Source organism: Anabrus simplex, chromosome 2, assembly GCF_040414725.1.
Source record: "Anabrus simplex isolate iqAnaSimp1 chromosome 2, ASM4041472v1, whole genome shotgun sequence".
In the NCBI taxonomy this organism is placed as follows: Eukaryota; Metazoa; Arthropoda; class Insecta; order Orthoptera; family Tettigoniidae; genus Anabrus; species Anabrus simplex.
Genome location: NC_090266.1, coordinates 1,043,433,755 through 1,043,456,581, shown reverse-complemented (window position 1 = coordinate 1,043,456,581; position 22,827 = coordinate 1,043,433,755). Strand labels below are relative to the sequence as shown.

General features: G+C 38.1%; 1 protein-coding gene across 3 annotated transcripts in view; it reads left to right on the top strand.

Annotated features, from left to right (window-relative positions):
- Window positions 1-22,827, top strand: part of LOC136864676 (activating transcription factor 7-interacting protein 1) — a 251,456-nt gene that overhangs the window by 110,468 nt on the left and 118,161 nt on the right. For 2 of the 3 annotated variants that reach the window (XM_068226381.1, XM_067141983.2), the window contains exon 3: window positions 4,874-5,068. The exons of the other annotated variant lie outside the window; for it this stretch is intronic. In XM_068226381.1, coding sequence (XP_068082482.1) covers window positions 5,033-5,068 — 36 coding nt within the window. In that variant the 5' untranslated portion in view covers window positions 4,874-5,032. The remainder of the gene's footprint in view (window positions 1-4,873; window positions 5,069-22,827) is intronic. 3 annotated transcript variants of the gene reach the window in all.

The following is a 22,827-nucleotide window of genomic DNA, read 5'->3' as shown; positions in this document are numbered from 1 at the left end:
AAAATGATGTGTTCATCATTTCACACAAACTTATTAAACGCATTATCTGAACATGCCACAATTCTACTTACCTGGTATTAGCCAAATAGATTTACAATCCCACAGAAAAAGAAAATATGCTTTAGATATTCTCGCAAGTGTATCACTAGTGATTTTAACAATAATGCAGTGGCAATACGTACTTCAGGCTAGAACTGCGACTGAACGTTGCCAACGTGCCAGATTAACGGTAAATGTGAGACGACGTATCAGCAAGTAGGGTCCCTAAACTGTATGGTTACTGACACTGAAAAAGAACTGCAAAATACCCAACAGGAAGAAAAGTAACTGTAAATCGCTACCTTAACATTACGGGGGAGAAAGGGTAAGGTTGCACCCTTAGTGTATTGCCTTACATGCTCAGGTCTATAGTGATGGTCCCTGGCATTTCAATTAATCGCTAGTGTAGGCACACCACTAGACATTCTGAGAATGTGTTACTCTCAACTTTAAGTTGATGTGTAACCATTACTTATAAGTTGTAAGCACTATTGTCAATATTTCATCACTATTTCACAGAAAATTTGGAAACCATATGAAATTTTTTTTAAATAGTTTATTTAAAAAGAAATGAATTGGTAGTTAAGGTAATATACTGTAAAATAGCAGAATTCTTACACAGGGTGACCAATGGTTAGTATACCAGTACAGTGTTTGTCATAATCAGTGAAGGGTTTATGTAAAAAATGTTCCTCTGTCGAAACAGTTTCTGTCGTGAGAATGAGTTATGGTTTTATGCTTACAATTTTCACTATTATTGATATTGCTACCACTAGTTCCTGGGAGTGAATTAGACTTGGTGGTGTCCATAATGTTGGGCACTCATGCAGCATCTTCCTTCGAACAATCACTACTCACAGAGCACTTTTTCTTATTTATTTTTTAATGGAAGTCCAAGTGCTGCATAATACTCATAATGATAATGCCTGAGTAACAAACCACAGAAAATGAACATTCATGACATTGAAAACATGTTGAGATTCAAATTCAGACTTACTGCTGAGCACACTGTCCACTTATTAATAGCTGTAATCACCAAGACTGTTCACAAAATAATGCACGCACCAACCACCATCTCCAAGGCCACGGACGAGTAACAACAGAGCATTAGTTACATGTAATAACAACAGAGCGCCGTGACCAACCCTCCCCGCCACTGCCAGCAATTAAAAATGCCCCACCAGAATTGTCTGTAACAATGCAGAATTTGTAAATTTGATGTTGATGCTAACCTTTATTGATTGCATCTAATTAAATTTTAAAACCATAGCATCTCGTTTATTCTGATTTATTGATTAGAAATAGCAATGATTTCTCTGAAGCAGCATTCTTAACAATTTTCAAAAAAAAAAAAAAAAAAATCATCAGGGAGGGAATGGGAAGGGGATGTAAAATGGTATTCCTTAATGTGCCAGAAAATCAGCTGGCATAAGTGTCAGCTATTTAATTACTCCTATCCCGGGAGAAGTTATAGGTGACGGATGATGATCACCCTCTATCATATCGTGGATGGGGATGAGGGCAGGGCTCTTATGCAGGTGAATAGCTGATAGTCATTGCAGTCACTATTTCATGGGTGCAATGTTTTCAACCACATGCGAGTTCCAGCTTACTTCTTTCATGCGGTCATTTCCACTGTGTGTGACTTGCAAAATGACGGGTTTTATTGATGGAAGTAGATGAAGATAACATACGAAAATTGTTGGACAGTGTTGAAAAAGAGCTGCAGGAGAATGAACGTCTGCACATGAACAGATTTTTCTAACAAGACAACTCTTTCGTGAAGAGGGTTTCTAGGAAGTTGTTCATTTACCTGAAAAAGCAGATGTTAAGACCAATAATATAGAAATCGGTGATCATGATAGTGCTTTTGAAGAGTCCGCTGAATCTGAGGATGAAGTTTCCTAAGTAAACTCCAAACAAGATCAACCTCTTCTCTAGTACATTGGTGGAAATTGTGAAACAAGATGGAATTATTTTCCAAATCCTAGTACTGGTAGGGGAAGGGCTAGGAGGAGGAACATAGTAATGCATCTGTCAAGCTTGACATGCCATTTCTGTACTGGAATCTTGAGAGCTATTTTACCCTAACAGCAACTTGGAGGAAATTGTTAACTTCACAAATATATGGATAAGAAAGACCAGGGAAAATTACTCTAGGCAGAGAGATGCTAGAGATGTAACATTGGCAGAAATAAAAGCTGTGATTGGTCTCTTATGGTTGACTGGAACAATGAAGTGTTCTCATACAAACCTCAAGGACTTGTGGTCAACCGATGGAACGGGAATTGAGTGTTTCAGCATTACAATGAATATATGAATGTATCAGTTTCTATTATGAGCATTAAGGTTAGACATTGTTAATGATCATAATGAAAGAAAGTCGGTTGATAAAATGGCACCTATCAGATACATTTTCGAGGGATTTCTTATTTGGTGCAGAAATAAATACTCCCTTAGTGAGTATGTAACCATCGATGAGATGCTCGAGACAAACATGCATGTGTAAGTTTGAATTTTATTCAATAATAAGAGAAAAGTAACCAAGAAATTATAAATCAGTACTTAAGAATGCAAAAACCCGATGTGATATGGAGTTAGCAGAGATTGATATAGGTGCGATCTTTTCAACCGTGTGCGACTTCTCGTGGGTTAAATGTCAACTGACTATTGATTTATAGCTTAGCACAGAGGTGAGTACTTTACCAGCTCAGCTACTCAACCATTTGCCAACTGAATTACTACTGAAATCTAGGAATACACCATAGCATATAATCTATTTTGTCAAAGTAACAGCTCAACCTAGGCTATAAGCATTGTACATCATTAGAGGAGATTTTTTAAAAGCAGAACAAAATCCCTGGCAGGTTTATTTACAAAGCAATTGCAGTTGTTTGAACTTTTGATTATCATTACTGCCTCTGTGCATACTTGTAAACTACTACTGAGGACAAGTCACAATTGTCATAACTTGAAATTTCGGTACATTTGTCATTGTCCCACTTTCTGCCGTAGTTAGAATTAAGATTTAATTTATATTTGGTTAGTAATGCATAAGGACCATAGTGCCATTTAAGAATAAAGATAAAGAATTAACCAAGCAGATTGGCAGCGCAGTTAGGGGTGTGCAGCTGTGAGCTTGCATTCGAACCCTAATCTCGGCATCCGTAATGATCGTTTTCCGTGGTTTCTTATTTTCACACCAGGCAAATGCTGGGCCTGTACCTTAATTAAGGCCATGGTCACTTCCTCTTAATCCTAGCCATGCCCTATCCTACCGTTGCTATAAGACCTGTCTGTGTCGGTGCGATGTAAAGCAAAAAGAAAGAAAAGTAACTGTATGATTTTAATTAGTGTTTCTAGAACCAATGGTAATTTTGTTTTACTAGTGCACAATGTTAAAATTCACACACAAGTACATATACACTCCTGAATAGAAATAGGAAAATACTTGGAAAGAGGGATTGAATCTTTATTAAATGTATGAAGTAAAAAGAAAAAGCTTTGTACACATTGAACTGATATGCATGATTCACACCATAACTTTAAGAAAAGGGACATGACGAGTAAAGTGGCATTCATGATAGGCGCAGAGAATTCAAAGGCCAAAGTATTAAGTTGATGTCTTGTAAAGTCTGCTGCCCTAAGACTGCTATTTGCATACATATTATTATCTTGCTGCAGAAAGTAGAAAATGTAAGAGGAAAAGCAATGGAGTCATGGAGTCGTAGGATCTCTCTACGATGTATTAGTTGCTTATCATTTAGCTCTGACACATTCTGAAATTATAACTAATGGGGCAAGAAACATTATGTTCAGGATGGTGAATCAGATTCCTGCCGGTGGGTTCAAACCATGCTGGTGGTAGCCCTGAAGATGATTTTGGGTGGTTTCCCATTTTCACACCAGGCTGAGCCTTAATTGAGGCCATGGTCACTTTCTTTCCACTCCTAGCCCTTTCCTATCCTATCATTGCCATAATACATGTCTGTGTCAGTGCAACATAAAGCAAAATAGTATTTTTTTTTTTTATTTTTTTATTTTTTTAAGTTTCATGCTTTACCGCATTTTAACATCGACCATTGTCCACACCCAAATTAATTATGACTACTCTGATAAGTCAATAGTTCTATTAAGCATTGAATTTATAATTCAATCTGAAGTTCTGTAATGTAATCCAATTCCTAATCATATTGTGTATTAAATTATCCTTTATCCTATCTCCTGATGGGAATGTGTCTAATCATATTTATTGAAATATAGTTGTAAAGCTTGGAACATAAATTACTTTTATCTAGGTTATAGTGACTGTACAGAGTACTCTATTGCTGTATAGTTAGCTTAGATTCAGTTTTTAAATAAAATTACATTCTCCCATTGTAGCTAGTTTCATTTAATTTATCTTATTTTTTTAATCATCTGTGTTAATGTGGTACATTTTAAGTTATTTGAAGGGTAAACACAGATAAAATTTATTCTACAGTTCCTATTTATATATACAGTATATAGGGGTCAATGGCCCAGATGTTAGGCACCTTTAAGCAGCAATAATTATCATCATGACCTATATATATTGTATCTCAGCGGCTTATTGCTGGTAAATATGGGATGCCCTGAGATGAGCAAAGGCTCTTGGCCCCAGTGAGTGGGAATGGGCCCTTTTATTACTCTACTAGTTATTTTCTGAGCTCTATTTTTCAACATCTTCACCCAGTTTCTTTTTTTTAGGATTAGGAGCTTTGTTTCCTTTTTCTTTTTGATTCTCTTACTCTTGTGCCTATTCACTATGCTATTTAAAATGATCTAAAGGTCCTCCATTGGACGAATGTTCCAGGCTCTTTGCTTGTAATCACCAGAACTACTTTCGGTTGGAATAATTGCACGAGAACTCTCTTGAGTGGAACTCAGATCTACCACAAGTCTCCTGGATCACTGATTAAACAAGTCTTCCTGGCAACTTCATATGAGCTTGTAATATTCTTGGCTATCAAGAATGCTGCCGAATGACAATGAGGGCCCAGATCATAAGGTACTTTATTGATTTTCATTGGGCTACTTTTGAAGGGCTGTTGGTGACTATAGTAAATTAATGTACTGTGTATCATTTAGAGTTTATTTTTATTTTTTTGATTGGCCTTTAAATTGCCAAGTTGCCAATGTGGACTTTGTGTATTATGTTAACTACTGAAGGATGATATTTGCATAATGCTGCATACTCTCATGAAGATTGCTCGAAATGGTTAACTTCCAACGTAAGTAAGATGCTTATTTGCTGATGTACCCGAAGCCAACAGACCTTGTGTTGATGAAATGTAGTCATTTCTATGGTAGCTACCCTTGAGTAACTTGATACAGTGTGGCAATTTTAATACTGGAATAGGATTTTACCATGGAAAATCAGTTTTTCTCAAATACTCTCTGTGTTCAGGTAGCAGTTAGGGACCCTCTTCAGACTCAGCCCTACCCAGGGAGTGGCGCCCCTGCCTATGAGAGTCCAAGAGCACACTGACCTGGTGTGTAACATCTGGTATGGGTCCCAGCTCAGAGTTACGAGTGAAGATATCAACAGCATCTACAGGGGAAAAGGTGGACTTTGGTACAGTGGAGATGGCAGAAGGGGCAAACCCGTAGCTTCTGTACTCGAGAGGAGCAGCTACGAAAGGCATCTGACTCCATGTTAGGGGCGGCCTAATTTGAAGCTGGCAGAATGTAATAAAATGCCTTTGGGAGTGGCGAACCCATCGTACAAACAGCCTATAAAATGAGTGCGAGTGAATCGAGGTCTCGGAAAATGCTAGGGCGTCACCCTGAAGTGACGCGCATTTCCCAGTGCTTTGGAGGAACTGTGAGAAGTGGGCTACCAGACATCACAAGAATCGGTATCATCAGTGTCATGACTTTGAATGGCAAGGTAGAAGAACTGATAGAGTATTTGGAGAAGAAAGACTTAGCAATGATGGGAATAAGTGAGACAAAATGGAAGGGAAAAGGTCAAAAAGAATTGAAGAAAGGGTATGGATTATATTGGACTGGAGGAAAGATGGCAACAAATAGTGTTGGTGTTATATTGAGAGAAGACCCAGCGCAATATGTGGAAAAAAATTGAGCAAATCAATGACAGGATAATTTAAGTTAGACTTGAGAGTGGAATCAAGGATTTTATACAGGTTTATGCATCCCAATTGGAGAATGCAGATGAATGTTTAGAAGAGTTTCTAGAAGAACTGGAAAGTTGTATTGAAGACAAAGAGGTAATAATGGGAGACATGAATGCACATGTTGGAACATACAGACAGGGAAAAGAAGAGATAATTGGCCCCTATATTATGGAAACCAAGATGAAGAAGGAGATTTGGTAATAGATTTTTGTAGAAGGAATGGATTAATTGTTGACAATACATGGTTTAGAAAAAAGAACTCACAAAAAATAACCAGATATGGTTGGAGAGATAGAAAGACAAAGACAATGATTGATCTTATTCTGGTGGAGAAGCAGAAACATAGACAACTGGAAGATGTGACAGCAATGCCAAGAGCAGATTTCAAAGGAGACCATAAAGTGGTGGCAGCCAAATTAAGACTTGGTAAAATAACAAAGTTAATAGAAAAAAGGGAAAGAAAAAATAAAGGGATGGAATTTAAAAGAGAAAGAAATAAGGGAAAATTTTCAAGAGGATCTGAAGAAAGAAATTCCCAAAGATGATGCGAACAGTGTGGAAGAGGAATGGACATGTTTCAGAAATGGATTTGTAAAAGTATGCAGTAAACACCTGGGGAAGACTATCAGCGAGGAGAAAGGAAAAGGAGACTCCTTGGCGGAGCATTTAATGAGAAACAAATGGTTGGACGAAGTAGATAGGCATCAATAGTACAGAGAATTGGGCAGAAATATTTAAAAAAAGCTAAAAGGATGTGTACCGGGCGAGTTGGCCGTGCGGTTAGAGGAGCGCGTCTGTGAGCTTCCATCCAGGAGATAGTGGGTTCGAATCACACTGTCGGCAGCCCTAAAGATGGTTTTCTGTAGTTTCCTATTTTCACACCAGGCAAATGCTGGGGCTGTATCTTAAGGCCATGGCCACATCCCAACTCCTAGGCCTTTCTTATCCCATCATTGCCATAAGACCTCTCTGTGCCAGTGCGACGTAAAGCCACTATAAAAAATAAAAAATATGTGTAAGAAAATCGTACAAGAAGAGGAAGAAGAAGAAAAGAAACAGAAGAGCTGGGAAAGTTTCACAGAAACTTCAGATGAGGATATAAAGGGAAGTAGAAGATTTTGTATGGTTAGGTAAGAATAGTTTACAAAATAGGGAAGATACAAAATTTTTAAAAACTGGACCAGGGAAGATATTGACGCAAAAAGATGACGTACTAGAAAGATGGGAAGAATACTTCTCAGAATTGCTAAATATTATGTACAGTGAACTGGTAGATGAGGAGCAAGAAGAAACAATGGGGAAAGAAGAACAAGAAAAGGAGATATTGATGTTAGAGATAGAGGAAGCCATACAAAAGATGAAGAGCGGTAAAGCAGCAGGAGTGGATGAGGTTACTACGGAAATGATAAAAGCATCAGGGCCAGTAGGGCTACAGTGACTGTATAGCTTATTTAGAATAATCTGGAGGAAGAAAGAGATCCCCCGAAGATTGGGGAAAGGATTTAATTATCCCGATATTAAAAAAAGGTATGGTTCATGTTTGTGGGTTACTGTAGTCACGTCCTAGTTCGTGAACCATGGGCAATGGCTGAGTGGCCTAGTAAGTGGTCCTGAGAGTCGGGATACCAGTTGCTATGGAATGGGAGTGGGCATCTCGGACATATTCTGAGTCATAGCCCTCCTTGTGCTCAGGCAGCTAGGACTATACAATTCACCGGTGGTCCATAACCCGTTAGAGGAGAGATCCTCACTTGAACTATGTGCAAGTAGGGTAGCATCCTGCTTCATGAATTTACCGAGCTCAGAACATTTTAAGCAAGCCTCGGACCTGGGGGAGTAATGGAGTCCCACTCCCATTTGACAGGCGAGGGACGACTCGGAAACAACTTGGCGAACGAAATGGAATTTGATTGGGAGCTATCAATATTAATGGGGCTTATGGAAGAAAGAAGGTAGAACTGGCTGAGTCAGCAAAGAGGATGCATCTGGATGTGCTAGGAGTAAGTGATATTCGGGTGAGGGGAGATAACGAAGAAGAGATAGGAGATTATAAAGTATACTTCACGATGTTAGAAAGGGAAGGGCAGAGTCTGGGGTAAGGCTCTTTATCAGGAATACCATTGCACGCAACATTGTTAGGCACGTAAATGAGCGAATGATGTGGGTAGATTTGTCAGTTGGAGGAATTAGGACAAGAATTGTGTCCGTGTATTCACCATGTGAGGGTGCAGATGAGGATGAAGTTGACAAGTTTTATGAAGCATTGAGTGACATCGTGGTCAGGGTCAACAGCAAGGATAGAATAGTGCTAATGGGCGATTTCAGTGCGAGAGTTGGGAATGGAACTGAAGGATATGAAAGGGTGATTGGTAAATGTGGGGAAGATATGGAAGCTAATGGGAATGGGAAGCGTTTGCTGGACTTTTGTGCTAGTATGGGTTTAGCTGTTATGAATACATTCTTCAAGCATAAGGCTATTCACCGCTACACATGGGAGGCTAGGGGTACCAGATCCATAATAGACTATTGCCCGGTTTCACCAACCTCCGTCAAGGGAGATGACGATCGTCAAATATTTGATGGTCCGTCAAATCCACTTTTTACGTTTCTCCAACATCCATTTTCACTGATGATCATCAAATCGTTCCTCAACTTTGAAGAATGGCTTTTCGCTTGTCAACTCACTTGACGATCCTCAAGTTAATTAAAATGGCTGCCATGCTGTAAACATACAGTAATGTTAATTGCAATTTAGACATATCTACTCCTGTCAAACTGACGAACGGTCACAGACTTGATGTTAAATTCAAGGAAGTGTGATCAGGCGAAACAAATAACTAACAACATTGCTGTCGTTAAGTCGAGGTGAGCTAGACATCCACAAGCGAAGTTAAGAAAACGCCCGCTGCATATCGCATATCTCAACAGCAAACTTTATGACTATAGCTCCAACGGAGGATGATTATTACTTCGGTATTGCGCATCGGCAATACAAGCAGTGCTAGTGCAGTGCAGTGGCTTCGTGATAACAGGTTTACTATACATGTGAAGTGAAATTAGTCATCATTTGGTGTGCTGTTAAATAGTGCCTTGTGAAGTGGAGCAATATGATAGTTTTATTCTGGACATTAATATTGTACTGTGTCTACTCTCTAATTATTTATCGTTCTATTTTTCTCTCTCTTAATTTTATTTGAGAACGTGAGAGCACTAAGGGAAAAGCCGGTTTTCTTCTTAATTATTATTGTGCTAATTTATATGTTAAAGCTCGTAGTGCAAAATGGGAGAGAATTTCGACGCTGAGATTATGTATATAGAACTGTTGGAGAATCTTGGACCTGAAAGAGTAATTATGGAACGAAATGACCATTTCCACACGATGGACGATTCAAAATTTATTATGAGGCACAGGCTTTCTAAACAAGTGACTTTAAAATTATTAGAACAAATTGAAGCAAGGCTTGAATATCCCACTAATAGGAATAGACCACTCACTCCTATCCAGCAATTGCTTCTGACACTCCGTTTTTATGCTACTGGCTCTTTTCAAATAGTAATTGGAGATACAAATGGAGTTTCGAAAGCTACAATAAGTAGATATATCAAGAATGTGTCTGAAGCAATCGCCTATTTAAGACATCACTATGTTTTCCTAGCGCAGATGAAGTACGTGCTCTTGTTCAGAAATTTTACGGTATATGTAATTTTCCGGGTGTAATAGGGGCAATTGACTGCACTCGTGTACCAATACAGTCCCCTGGTGGTCATAATGCGGAAATGTTTTGCAATAGAAAACAACATTACCGGGCGAGTTGGCCGTGCGCGTAGAGGCGCGCGGCTGTGAACTTGCATCCGGGAGATAGTAGGTTCGAATCCCACTATCGGCAGCCCTGAAGATGGTTTTCCGTGGTTTCCCATTTTCACACCAGGCAAATGCTGGGGCTGTACCTTAATTAAGGCCACGGCCGCTTCCTTCCAACTCCTAGGCCTTTCCTATCCCATCGTCGCCATAAGACCTATCTGTGTCGGTGCGACGTAAAGCCCCTAGCAAGAAAAAAAGAAAGGAAAACAATATTTTTTTCCATTATCGTTCAGACCATTTCTGACGCGAATCCACTGATTAGAAATGTAGTAGCACGATGGCACGGCTTGGTACATGATAGCTTCATTTTTGATAACTCAGAAATCAGAATGATGTTCGAAACAGGAAGAATACCAGAAGGGCATTTATTGGATGATAATGGTTACCGTTTAGCCCCCTATCTTCTAACTCCCTTTTTCAATCCAAGGACTGAAGGTCAAGAAAACTACAACAAAGCTCATGTGGAGACAAGAAACACTGTGGAGGGTCAGTATGGGGTGTGGAAAAAGTGGTTTCCTGTGCTACCTTTAGGATTAAGAACAAAAGTAAGAACTGCATTAACCATCATAGTAGCCACTGCTATTCTTCACAATATTGCAATACAAACTAGAAAGGAGGATCCCCACCCCCCACCCCCCCCGAGGGTCAAGAGCTTTGTGAGTATTTGCAAGAGAAAAGAGCTCATGACAGAAATTATGTTATATTTGATGCGGTACCTGTCCCCGCCGTAGATGTTCCTCGTGGCGGTGCACCTGCTGCTGTTCGTGAAAGGATAGTCAAAACTCATTTCCTCTAAGAAAGTAGTCCAGTTAAACAAACAAATTCACAAGCATTTTTATGAAATGTTCTTACACAATGATTTGAACTTATTTTTATTACATTTTAACTCATTTGCTTTCAATTTACTGGTAATTTAAATTGTGTCTACAGTGTCGTTTTAGTTAGTTCATTTTCACCGATATGTATTTTGTCACATAATGCAAAGATGCAGAAGTATTGTTCTCTAGCACTTAGAATGATCCCTTGTATGGGACAAGAGAAAAATAAAAAATATAGTTTAAATACAAGCGATACTACATTATTAATAAATAATTACTTGTTCAAATACTTGGCAAGTTTTGCTTGCAACACAGATGTTTTAAGCTTTTCATTTTCTTGTTTCATGTGTTCAGTTTCTTTCTGCATTTCAAGAAGCCGCATTTCTGAATCATGTTTTTCTTTTACGTTCAACTCTAGGTTGCATAGTTTTCGTCTTTCTTCAGACAGTTTGGAAAGTTTCTCACGGGCTCTGGCAGCTTCGGTCTTTTTCACTTTATTTAATTTGGGCCTATTCCTTGCACTCCACGGATTCCTTGAAGTAGTTGACACTGGTGTCAGCTGCGATATCGGTACTTGCTCGGTAGAAACAGGAATCTGAGAAACAGTTGAAGTCACTGATTCTTCATGAGGTGTGATCTCCAACATAGCAGAGAGGTTATGTGTGGTACTTGTTTCATCTCCACAGCATCCTTCGCGACCAGTGTTATCTATTTTATCTATATAGAAAGCGTCGCAGTCAAACTCATTAGGTATGGGCTCCACTTGCTCACAGATAATAGATAATAATTGGGAATAGGTTTCATCTAATGATGAGGTTTCAGCTGCTCCATCTCCCGTTTTATGCATGTTGATCTTATCCTGGACCTTCTGCTGTTTCGACCTGCGCTTAAAATTGTCATAAAATGACTTCAGCTGCTTCGTAGATCTTTTTTTAACAAAAACTTTAGCATTAAACATGTCTGTTGATTGTTCCCAAGCACTTTCCTTCTCTTTTACAGTCACACCATCAGTTAGCTTATTTTCTATTACATCCTTCTTTTCAGCAACTAACCTTACCATTAATGCCTTCTCTTCTTTGGAGAAATTCTCTCCCCTTTTTTAAAATGTTTCTTTCTTGTCCATTTCTTCTTAGTAGTTATCAAAACAACATTAAATAACTAACTTCTAGATACGAGTTAATTCGATAGAGAAACATTACATAACTCGCGGGAACTGAATTATATTGCTTCCTAACCCTCTTTTGTTTTACGAGCGAATCAGAAAGGCCAACATACATTAATTTGTCATGGAAACCTAAATATTATTCTGACGAAGCGTCATATTTGACGAAGCCTCAAATGAAGCCAATCTGCATTGGTGAAACGCTTCTCATTTTAACGAATCGTCAAGCCTTGATCGACCGTCATATTTGATGATCATCAAGACATTTTGACGAAGGTTGGTGAAACCGGGCATATATCTAACAGACTTTGAATTCAGGAAATCTGTTAGGAATGTACGAGTTTTTCGCGGATTTTTCGATGATATAGACCACTATCTGATCTGTAGTGAACTAAGTATCTCTAGGCCTAGGGTAGAGAAAGTGAAATCTGTCTGCAAACGAATAAGGGTAGAAAATCTCCAGGACGAGGAAATTAGACAGAAGTACATGGATATGATTAGTGAGAAGTTTCAAACAGTAGACAGTAAGCAGGTTCAGGATATAGAAAGAGAATGGGTGGCATACAGGGATGCTGTAGTAGAAACAGCAAGGGAATGCCTAGGAACAACTGTGTGTAAAGATGGGAAAAGGTGAACATCTTGGTGGAATGATGAAGTGAGAGCAGCCTGTAAACGTAAAAAGAAGGCTTATCAGAAATAGCTCCAAACAAGGGCCGAGGCAGACAGGGATTTGTACGTAGCTGAAAGAAACAGAGCGAAACAAATAGTTGTCGAATCCAAAAAGAAGTCATGGGAAGATTTTGGTAATAACCTGGAAAGGCTAGGTCCAGCAGCAGGGAAACCTTCTGGACAGTAATAAAGAGTCTTAGGAAGGGAGGGTAAAAGGAAATGAACAGTGTTTTGAGTAATTCAGGTGAACTCATAATAGATCCCAGGGAATCACTGGAGAGGTGGAGGGAATATTTTGAACATCTTCTCAATGTAAAAGGAAATCATCCTGGTGGTGTTGCGAACAGCCAAGCTCATGGGGAGGAGGAAAATGATGTTGGTGAAATTATGCCTGAGCAAGTAAAAAGGATAGTAAATAAACTCCATTATCATAAGGCAGCAGGAATAGATGAAATTAGACCTGAAATGGTGAAGTATAGTGGGAAGGCAGGGATGAAATGGCTTCATAAAGTAGTAAAATTAGCATGGAGTGTTGGTAAGGTACCTTCAGATTGGACAAAAACAGTAATTGCACCTATCTATAAGCAAGGGAACAGGAAGGATTGCAACAACTATCGAGGTATCTCATTGATTAGTATACCAGGCAAAGTATTCACTGGCATCTTGGAAGGGAGGGTGTGATCAGTCGTTGATAGGAAGTTGGATGAAAACCAGTGTGGTTTCAGACCACAGAGAGGCTGTCAGGATCAGATTTTAAGTATGCGCCAGGTAATTGAAAAATGCTACGAGAGGAATAGGTAGTTGTGTTTATGTTTCATAGATCTAGAGAAAGCATATGACAGGGTACCGAGAGAAAAGATGTTCACTATACTGAGGGACTATGGAATTAAATGTAGATTATTAAAATCAATCAGAAGCATTTATATTGACAATTGGGCTTCAGTGAGAATTGATGGTAGATTGAGTTCTTGGTTCAGGGTACTTACAGGTGTTAGACAAGGCTGTAATCTTTCACCTTTGCTGTTCGTAGTTTACATGAATCATCTGCTGAAAGGTATAAAATGGCTGGGAGGGATTCAGTTAGGTGGAAATGTAGTAAGCAGTTTGGCCTATGCTGACAACTTGGTCTTAATGGCAGACTGTGCTGAAAGCCTGCAGTCCAATATCTTGGAACTTGAAAATAGGTGCAATGAGTATGGTGTGGAAATTAGCCTCCCAAAGACTAAATTGATGTCAGTGGGTAAGAAATTCAACAGAATTGAATGTCAGATTGGTGATACAAAGCTAGAACAGGTCGATAATTTCAAGTATTGAGGTTGTGTGTTCTCCCAGGATGGTAATATAGTAAGTGAGATTGAATCAAGGTGTCGTAAAGCTAATGCAGTGAGCTTGCAGTTGCGATCAGCAGTATTCTGTAAGAAGGAAGTCAGCTCCCAGACAAAACTATCTTTACATCGGTCTGTTTTCAGACCAACTTTGCTTTACGGGAGCGAAAGCTGGGTGGACTCAGGGTATCTTATTCATAAGTTAGAAGTAACAGACATGAAAGTAGCAAGAATGATTGCTGGTACAAACAGGTGGGAACAATTGCAGGAGGGTACTCGGAATGAGGAGATAAAGGCTAATTTAGGAATGAACTTGATGGATGAAGCTGTACGCATAAACCGGCTTTGGTGGTTGGGTCATGTGAGGCGAATGGAGGCGGATAGGTTACCTAGGACTCTGCTATGGTAGGTAAAAGAAGTAGATGGAGACCAAGATGACGTTGGTTAGACTCGGGTTCTAACGATTTAAAGATAAGAGGTATAGAACTAAATGAGGTCACAACACTAGTTGCAAATCTAGGATTGTGGCGACGTTTAGTAAATTCACAGAGGCTTGCAGACTGAACGCTGAAAGGCATAACAGTCTATAGTGATGTATGTATGTACGTATGTATTGCCCCCGTTTTGCCGGGCAGCCCAGCCGGTAAGCAAAAGTCCCAGAGGCGGAACGTTCGCTTACAGGCAACGCTAAATTATAGGAGACAGGGACAATCTAAGGACTGACGACAAATGAAAACACTAAAAAGAAATGGGTTTTAACATTTATTAAATAAAATATCAGCACTTTCCAGGTTCTATAAATATTTTCAAAATCTTGAAATAAAAATATTTAGCTCTTCCCTGCTGGAATTCACCCACAGTTCTTCGTTAAATTGCATTCTGCAAAGATACGAAACTAAGTCTTAATAAATCGTATTAGGAAATTAAATAAATTATTATTTGAGAAAATCCTATCTCAAAATATCAAAAATCTGAATTATTTTTTCTTTTAAATTATTATTTAAATTAACAATACTCTGCGATTCATTTTACCGTGAGTCAAATTTTTACCTCACACGAAAAATCAAATAAATCATTTCTATTAATTAAATATTATTCTAATTAATTATTTAAGCTTCAAATTATATAATAAAATTATTTTGAAATCCAATATCCAACTCATTAGATTCTTATTTTTATGTCAATTGACCTAGTGTTGTGCCCAACTCACAATAAAGACTTAAAATTCTCGCATTGTAGAGTTAAACATTTTACATTTTGTGAGCTTAGTTCTTTGACGCGATCCTTGCTTAAGTATTTTCCCTCGAAGCAAGGATCCTAATCTATCTTATTCCGTCATAAAATTACTTAAAGATTCATAATTGAGCCAAATATGCTCGCCACAAAACAACAAAAAAAATCGAAACTTTACGCGCTCAGCGTACACATATCATGACGAAATATAACCATGAAAATCACGATTACAAACAAAATCAGTCATTCATCCATCTCACATTCAAGCTTTGGTCCACGGTAATATTATCAAATAGATTTATCGAACCCTATCTCTAGATTTTTAATTTTAAATTTTATTTGAAATATGAGAGTTTCTCCCGATGACAATATCAGACAAGGGCTACCATTACGATCGTCTGACGTGTGATTGTGACAGGATTATCACTTTTCCAATGAAATAGGTTCCACAACGATGTTCCAGGATAATTTTACAGTAGAAATCATCACTAAAAATTCCATAGAACTGCCTACAGTCACAGATAAATAAACATTCGCGCATACGGTCTATGAGTCACGACTACGTTATTTTTAATCTCTTATTATCTCAAATTATCGATCAACATGTGCTGCATAAGAAGAAATTATGTTCAAAGACACACTCTCTTCCTTAACTGACTCGTGTAATGGACACACAAATAAAATCCTATCTTAAGATCCATTTACAAGTCTCAAAATACCAATAACAGTAAATGCAAAATTTGTGGACATTCAAACCACGACCAATATTCCAGGCCAACATCTACTTCAATATAGCACACATTAATCACTTATAAGCACAGTAGTAATTACACTCATGATCTTTAAACATTCTATTAGACCGTAATAATGTCAATTATTATTATTATTATTATTATTATTATTATTATTATTATTATACGCGCGCGGTCGCGTCATCGCAGGCTATGGTTTAATGAAATCATAGATGACTCTATTCTATCTCGAATCTATGGTAAACCACAAAACATCAAGGAAAAATCCTAAATTCACAGAGCACGTCGATATTCTGTCCCAAATAATTCACAAATTATTCCATCATTATTTTATAAATTAATAACTGTTATCGCATGGGTCAAATATTTTTTACGCTTTCCTCGACTTATCATGGGACAGTGAGAACATGTCGCCAAGCACTCACTCAAATAGAACAAATTATAGGTCCCAAATACACTCTCACACACATCAAATCTACCAACACCAGTGAAAGAAGAGTGAAATTCCTAACTACAAAGACTATTAGAAATGATTTCAAATATTCAAGCAAGGACTACGTCTACATAATTATTACAACAGAAAATAGAGAAAAGTATAATTTAAAATCTTAGCTGTAGTAGACTTGGCTTCTGGACTCGGTTGATGATCAGTGAATATTTAACCAAACTCCATCTCCGATATTATTCTCTCCCGGGCTGAATTATGCCTCACATTTTAATTATACATGGCTGCAGCAGGCGAGGACTTAGGACAATTACAAACTCCGTCGTAATGCTGAAGTTCCATTCTTCCGAAATATTTCAGGACTGCTAGGGATCTTCCGTCTTCTGGTGAAAGCTGAAACTAAAAGATCTGTTTTAGAAATAGTTCCCAACACACACTCGATTCTTCAAGATGGCACAGTTTTTACCTACTTTAAAAAATTTTCTTCAGATTTATAAAGTTAAGGAAATCTGAACTGCTGCGTTTCCGATATTTCTGTGTCACAAAATTTCCTCAGAAGCAGAAAAATTATCGTCTTTCATCAAATGAACGCTGGTAATGTTCCACGTCGGATACGCCGTTTCCAATAACACATGTGCTCGAACAATTATTCCCGTAGACAACTGAGCAACTGAGCAACTGAGCGAATGAGCAGAATGTAAATGAGAAAGATTTCCCCAGGTACATGGGTATTTATTTCTTCAAGACGTAGGTGTGTTTGTTAATTGAATTTTATTGGCTGAGATTTAGCGATCGGGCTAACCTTGCGATTCAATTGGTTAAATATCATGACGTCAAAATCTCAAAGTATTGATCGCTTTTAATCTGGTAGAGTTCCTGTCCACGTGCTACCCATCTGGTGTCTTCAACAAGGCCAAAAAAAAAAAACCCAGACTCGCTTACACGGCACGGGGAAAACCTGTTTCACTGCGGGCTAGCAGACAGTGCAGAGTTGAAATCACCTTCCTGGATGATAATTTTATGCATTGTTCCACCCCAGTAATAAAATATTCTTTCCATACAAACCAATAACCAATTTTCAAGGGTGCAGTATGTATGTATGTATGTATGTATGTTAAAAAAGGTGATAAAAAGGAATGTAATAACTACAGAGGGATCACCCTCATTGCCCATGTAGCTAAGATATTTGAGAGAGTATTGGAAGGAAGACTGAGGAGGAAGCTAGAAGGAGAAATAGAACATTATGGTTTTAGGAATGACAGATCAACGTTTGACCTGATCTTTACATTAAGACATATGATAGAGAAAAGATGGGAGTTTGGAAAAGACATAGTGATGACATTTATTGACATTGAGAAAGCCAATGACAGTGTGCCCAGACAGTTGGTATGGGACACATTAAGGAAAAAGCAAGTTAACAGAGTGGAAGTGCAAATGATAAAAGCTATGCACAAAAATTGTATTAGTAGTGTGAAAACTAGTATAGGAAAAACAAAATGGTTTAAAGTTGAAACTTGTCTCCAACAGGGAAGTGTACTATCCCCCATACTATTCATCACAATCATAGATGAAATTCATAAGAACATTAAACAGAGATTGGGAAGACATGCAACAAAAGCCATGTTGTTTGCAGATGATATAGTGATATGGGGTGAGGATGAAACGGAAGTGCAAAAACAAGTAGATGTATGGAATCAAGAGATAGAAAAATTTGGGATGAAAGTAAGCACAGAGAAAAGTAAAACAATAGTGATGACAAGGGGAACGAAGGAAGAGGAAAAATAAAACTGAATTGTAAAATACTGGAAGTGGTTAAAGTTTCAAGTACTTGGGAAATATGATCACAGAAGATGGAAAGATAACCAAGGAAACTGGGAAAAGAATACAACAAGCAAACAGCCTCTACCAGAGTGTAAGGGGTATTTTGTGGAACCAAGATGTCCCGAAGAAGTGTAAGAAAGTAATATATTCGACCTATTATGAACCCATACTAACCTATGCAGCTGGATCGTGGACTACAAAAAAACGAGAGGAAAGTAGAATACAGGCAGCGGAGATGAAATTCCTAAGAGGTATCGAGGGTGAGACCAGAAAGGATAGAATTAGAAATGAAGAGATAAGGAAAGGGACAGGAATCTTGAAACTTCAAGACAGGATAGAAACAACAAAGCTAAAGTAGTATGGGCATATGATGAGAATGGGAGAAGAGTGTGTGCCAAAAAAAGCTTTTTCAGAGAAGTTGACAGGAAACAGACCACGAGGAAGACCCTGAAAGAGGAGACAGGCGGCGATGGAGGTCTTTGATTCACAATCTGACCCAGGAACCTGGAAACGATAAATGAAGATGATGATGACTCTCTGTGTTCATTACAAAGAAATATTCTATACCAGTCCATTTTCAGGATCTAAAAAATCTAAAAAATCAGTAACAATTTCATATTTTATTTGCATACTATTAGAGAAATATATGAATGTTCCAACTTTTATAACTTTCTGTGGTAGATGTGATGCTAAGCTTAGAATGCACATATAACAAATGTTAATAACACATGAACAACACTGTTATCAATGATTAGAACTTTGTTAGAATAAACCTCCTTCGAAAGCCAAACAATATCAAAATAGGGTGTATAATTCATTTGATACTCACCAATTTGTAATTGGATATTGCACTACATTCGTTGACTAAAGTAACCTTCAGATCATCAATGCTTTTATAAATTTCCTATCGGTTGTATATTTTTATTTGTAGATGATCCCATCAGGAAAAGTCATTAGGCAACACGTCCGGAAACGAACAGTCCAGGGATCAGCCACCTCCTCTTCCAATCTGTCTCCCAGTAAATACTTGATTACAATAGTCCACCAGGCGAGTTGGCCATGCGGTTAGGAGCGCACAGGTGTGAGCTTGCATCTGGGAGATGGTGGGTTCGAATCCCACTGTCGGCAGCCCTGAAGATGGTTTTCCGTGGTTTCCCATTTTCACACCAGGCAAATGCTGGGGTTGTACCTTAATTAAGGCCACGGCTGCTTCCTTCCCATTCCTAGGCCTTTCCTATCCCATTGTCGCCATAAGACCTATCTGTGTTGGTGCGACATAAGCAAAATAGCAACAAAGAAACTAGTCCAGAGCCAAAACACTGTTGTTAGCAGGATAACCATCGTACCAGAACCAAATATCTTGATCTGCAATAGCATTAGTCTTTATTGGCATAGTTAGGACATTAGGCCTTCTCTTACACTAAACCAATTGTACATTAATGCTATCATAATTAATACTAAATAAAGTTACTCTAACACAATCAAAATATGTTATAACTGAAATAAAATTCCACCCCAGAGACACACACATAGTTACATGATTTTAAAATTAATAATAATAATAATAATAATAATAATAGTAATAATAATAATAGTAATAATAATGGAAGCTAGTAATCTTGTAATATCACGACCATAAAAGACTGGAACTGCACAGTTCACTCACATCCTGCTGTAACTCTCAATGCTCTTTTAAATGACACTGTGGTTGGTATTCCTCTGACGTCGTCTGGTAAACAGTTCCATTCTCGTGCGGTGGACACAGAAAATGAGTTATGTGTGACTTTTCAATGGTGAGGAAGGACGAGCAAGTTTGGTCTCTCAGCCCTTGAATCTCGATCATTAACTAAGGTTAAGTTATGATCAGTAACCCGATGAGTGCTCCGTCCGCCTATAGATGGGCTGACGCGGCCGGTCCACCACTGCTACGCCCGTCTATAGACGGTGTGTGAGAATTTTAATTTTTTTGAGCTTCGAGGTTCACTTTCGAGTGCGAATTTGATCTCTGACATCTTCTGCCATCTGTTGGACATTTTGTATAACTAATTCATCACAGATTATAGCTTCGGGAAGTAACTTACAGAGCTTTTTGTAGACATCTGTGGAGTTCAGCTATGATGTAAACAAACATGGCGAAACAACAGTCTAGTTTCTCTTGCAGCGATGTTATTTCAGATCACAGAATCTTTCAGTTATTAATCGCAGCGGAAAGTGATGATGGAGATGATCATTTTAATGAATTATTCAGCATTTTTAAAGTGAGAGTGATAGAGTGCCAACAATATTGTATGTGAGAGAGAAACAGAGCCTCCTTCTAAACGAAAGAAGAAAAACGCGGTGAGTACAAAAGCTATTTCACCACTACTTTCGTGGCGGACGGATTACTTTTCTTCACCAGAGTTTCAAGTAATTGTAACAGGCTCTGAGGGCCAAGTAGTGTTTGATGACAACCCGAAAATCATTGATTTTTTAGAAACTTTTGTGCCAGTGGAGTTGGTGCAGATAGTTGAACAAATCGGCATCACCAAAACTAGTAGAAAACATTTAACTATCACCACATTCCAGGTTTGGAAAGTATTTTAAAATATCAACTTATATACTTGTAAGAAGTTACATGTGTTAGTTGCCTACAGATTTCAGGAAATAATATTATTTTGGGCTCTTTACTTTGTATAAAGATAATGCACGCCTGGGCACATAAGTGTAATTTTGTTTTCTCTCGAAATAATATTGAACATAAGTGTAGGATTTTCCATTTGCATTAGATTTATAAACAACTGACATTTATAAACATTTCAAGCTAATCACCCCACCGATAAGTTAAAAATTGAGGCTTCTACAAACAACTTTACATACGAATGAAAAAACTCAGCACTGAGGTACCAAACAGTCAACTGGTAACTCAGCACTTAAAAAATTAACATTTGGAAAGTACTTACACAAAGAAAGGTAACATGGGAAAGATGTAGCAAGAACTCTTGGAGGAGATGCAAAGTATGGTGATTCCAATGAACATGGAGTCGCGACCACTCTAATTCAAGGAAATACTTTCAGTTTCCTGCTGGCTCCGCCCGCAATGTACAAAGTATGGTGTTGTTCGTTAATATCCTCACAGTTGTATTTGCAAAGTTTAGAGTTAATGAAATAAAGCACATGTTCTGCTGTGGTAATAGAATGTAATATTATATCAACAAAACACTTGAAAATACATCACACAAAGGAATTGAATTAAACGTTCCTTGGAACAACACTACGCGCCAAACTGTTAAAAAGTCCTTCAAAGATCTTTGTCATGGAGACAAATGTACTCATAACTTTTCTCAGAATCTACCAATTTAAGTAGTTATTACCTCCAAAGAAAGCGCTTGATCCACTGAGTGTTTTTAGACCAAAACGAACTGCGTACCTCAGTTAGAATGAAACATATGATTGCTTCAATGAGAAAAAATGGTGAAGAAATGAGACGTCAAATTGAATGTGCCTCATAAGTTTCCTCAGAATCAACCAATTTGAATAGTCAAGAGCTCAAATGAAAGAGCTTGATCCACTGAGTGTTCTTAGGCCAAAACGAAGTCCGTACCTCAATTAGAACCAAAGATATGATTGCTTCAAAGAGACAAAAAAAGTGACAAAAATCAAATAATTTGAGGAAGGTGGAAGTTAAGTGATTTATAGTACCTGATGACAAATCTGTGCATAAATACCTTTCAGTTAAAAAAATGAAGGAAATTGACTGGATAGAATGGCCGGACTGACTGACTTAAGTTTTCATAATTTTTTTTAAATATATGGGTGTCGACACATGGTCATATTTTCTTAAATTACACATATATCTCACACATGCATTCTGAGCACTCTGCAGCCTTGGGGACAATTCTGGCCTTTCATCTTTTAAAATAACATCACAATAATCAAAATGTAGCATTGTATGAATTTCAGTTAGTTTCTTTCAAAGTTTTATTGGATATATATGTTTATACAAAGAATGTAGAACTCAGAAAAGTTCTTGGCAGATACGTATGACATGTGCAGACCATGTCATGTGTTCGTCCATGATAACACTGAGATTCTTCACTTGTGATTCAAAAGGAATTGGAACGTCTTGAAGGATTACTCGGCGAAATGGACATTTACTTGTAGTTGTCATTTGATTTTGTTGGCCAAGAAGGATTACTTGTGAATTTGCAGGGATCAATTTCAGGCAGTGAGCAGCAGACCAGTCAGTAACACCCTGTACCAGGTGTATGCATAAGATTTTGCTGGTCTTTGTGGTGAAGAAAATGCATAATTTTCAAGGGAAATTCATTTTTTGTTTATTCAAAATATTGGCCATCGGCTTCTACACACTTCGTCCATCTTTCAGGTAAGTTAAGAATACGCTGCCAGAAAAACTGCTTGTCTTTTGCGGCAAACCATTTGTTGATCCATTTTCCAACTTCCTCGAAATTGCTGAAGAGCTGCTCTGCGAGCACGTGTCCTATTGATGCGAAGAGGTGATACTCAGATGGCGCCAGTTCGGGGCAGTACGGCGGGTGCAGAAGGA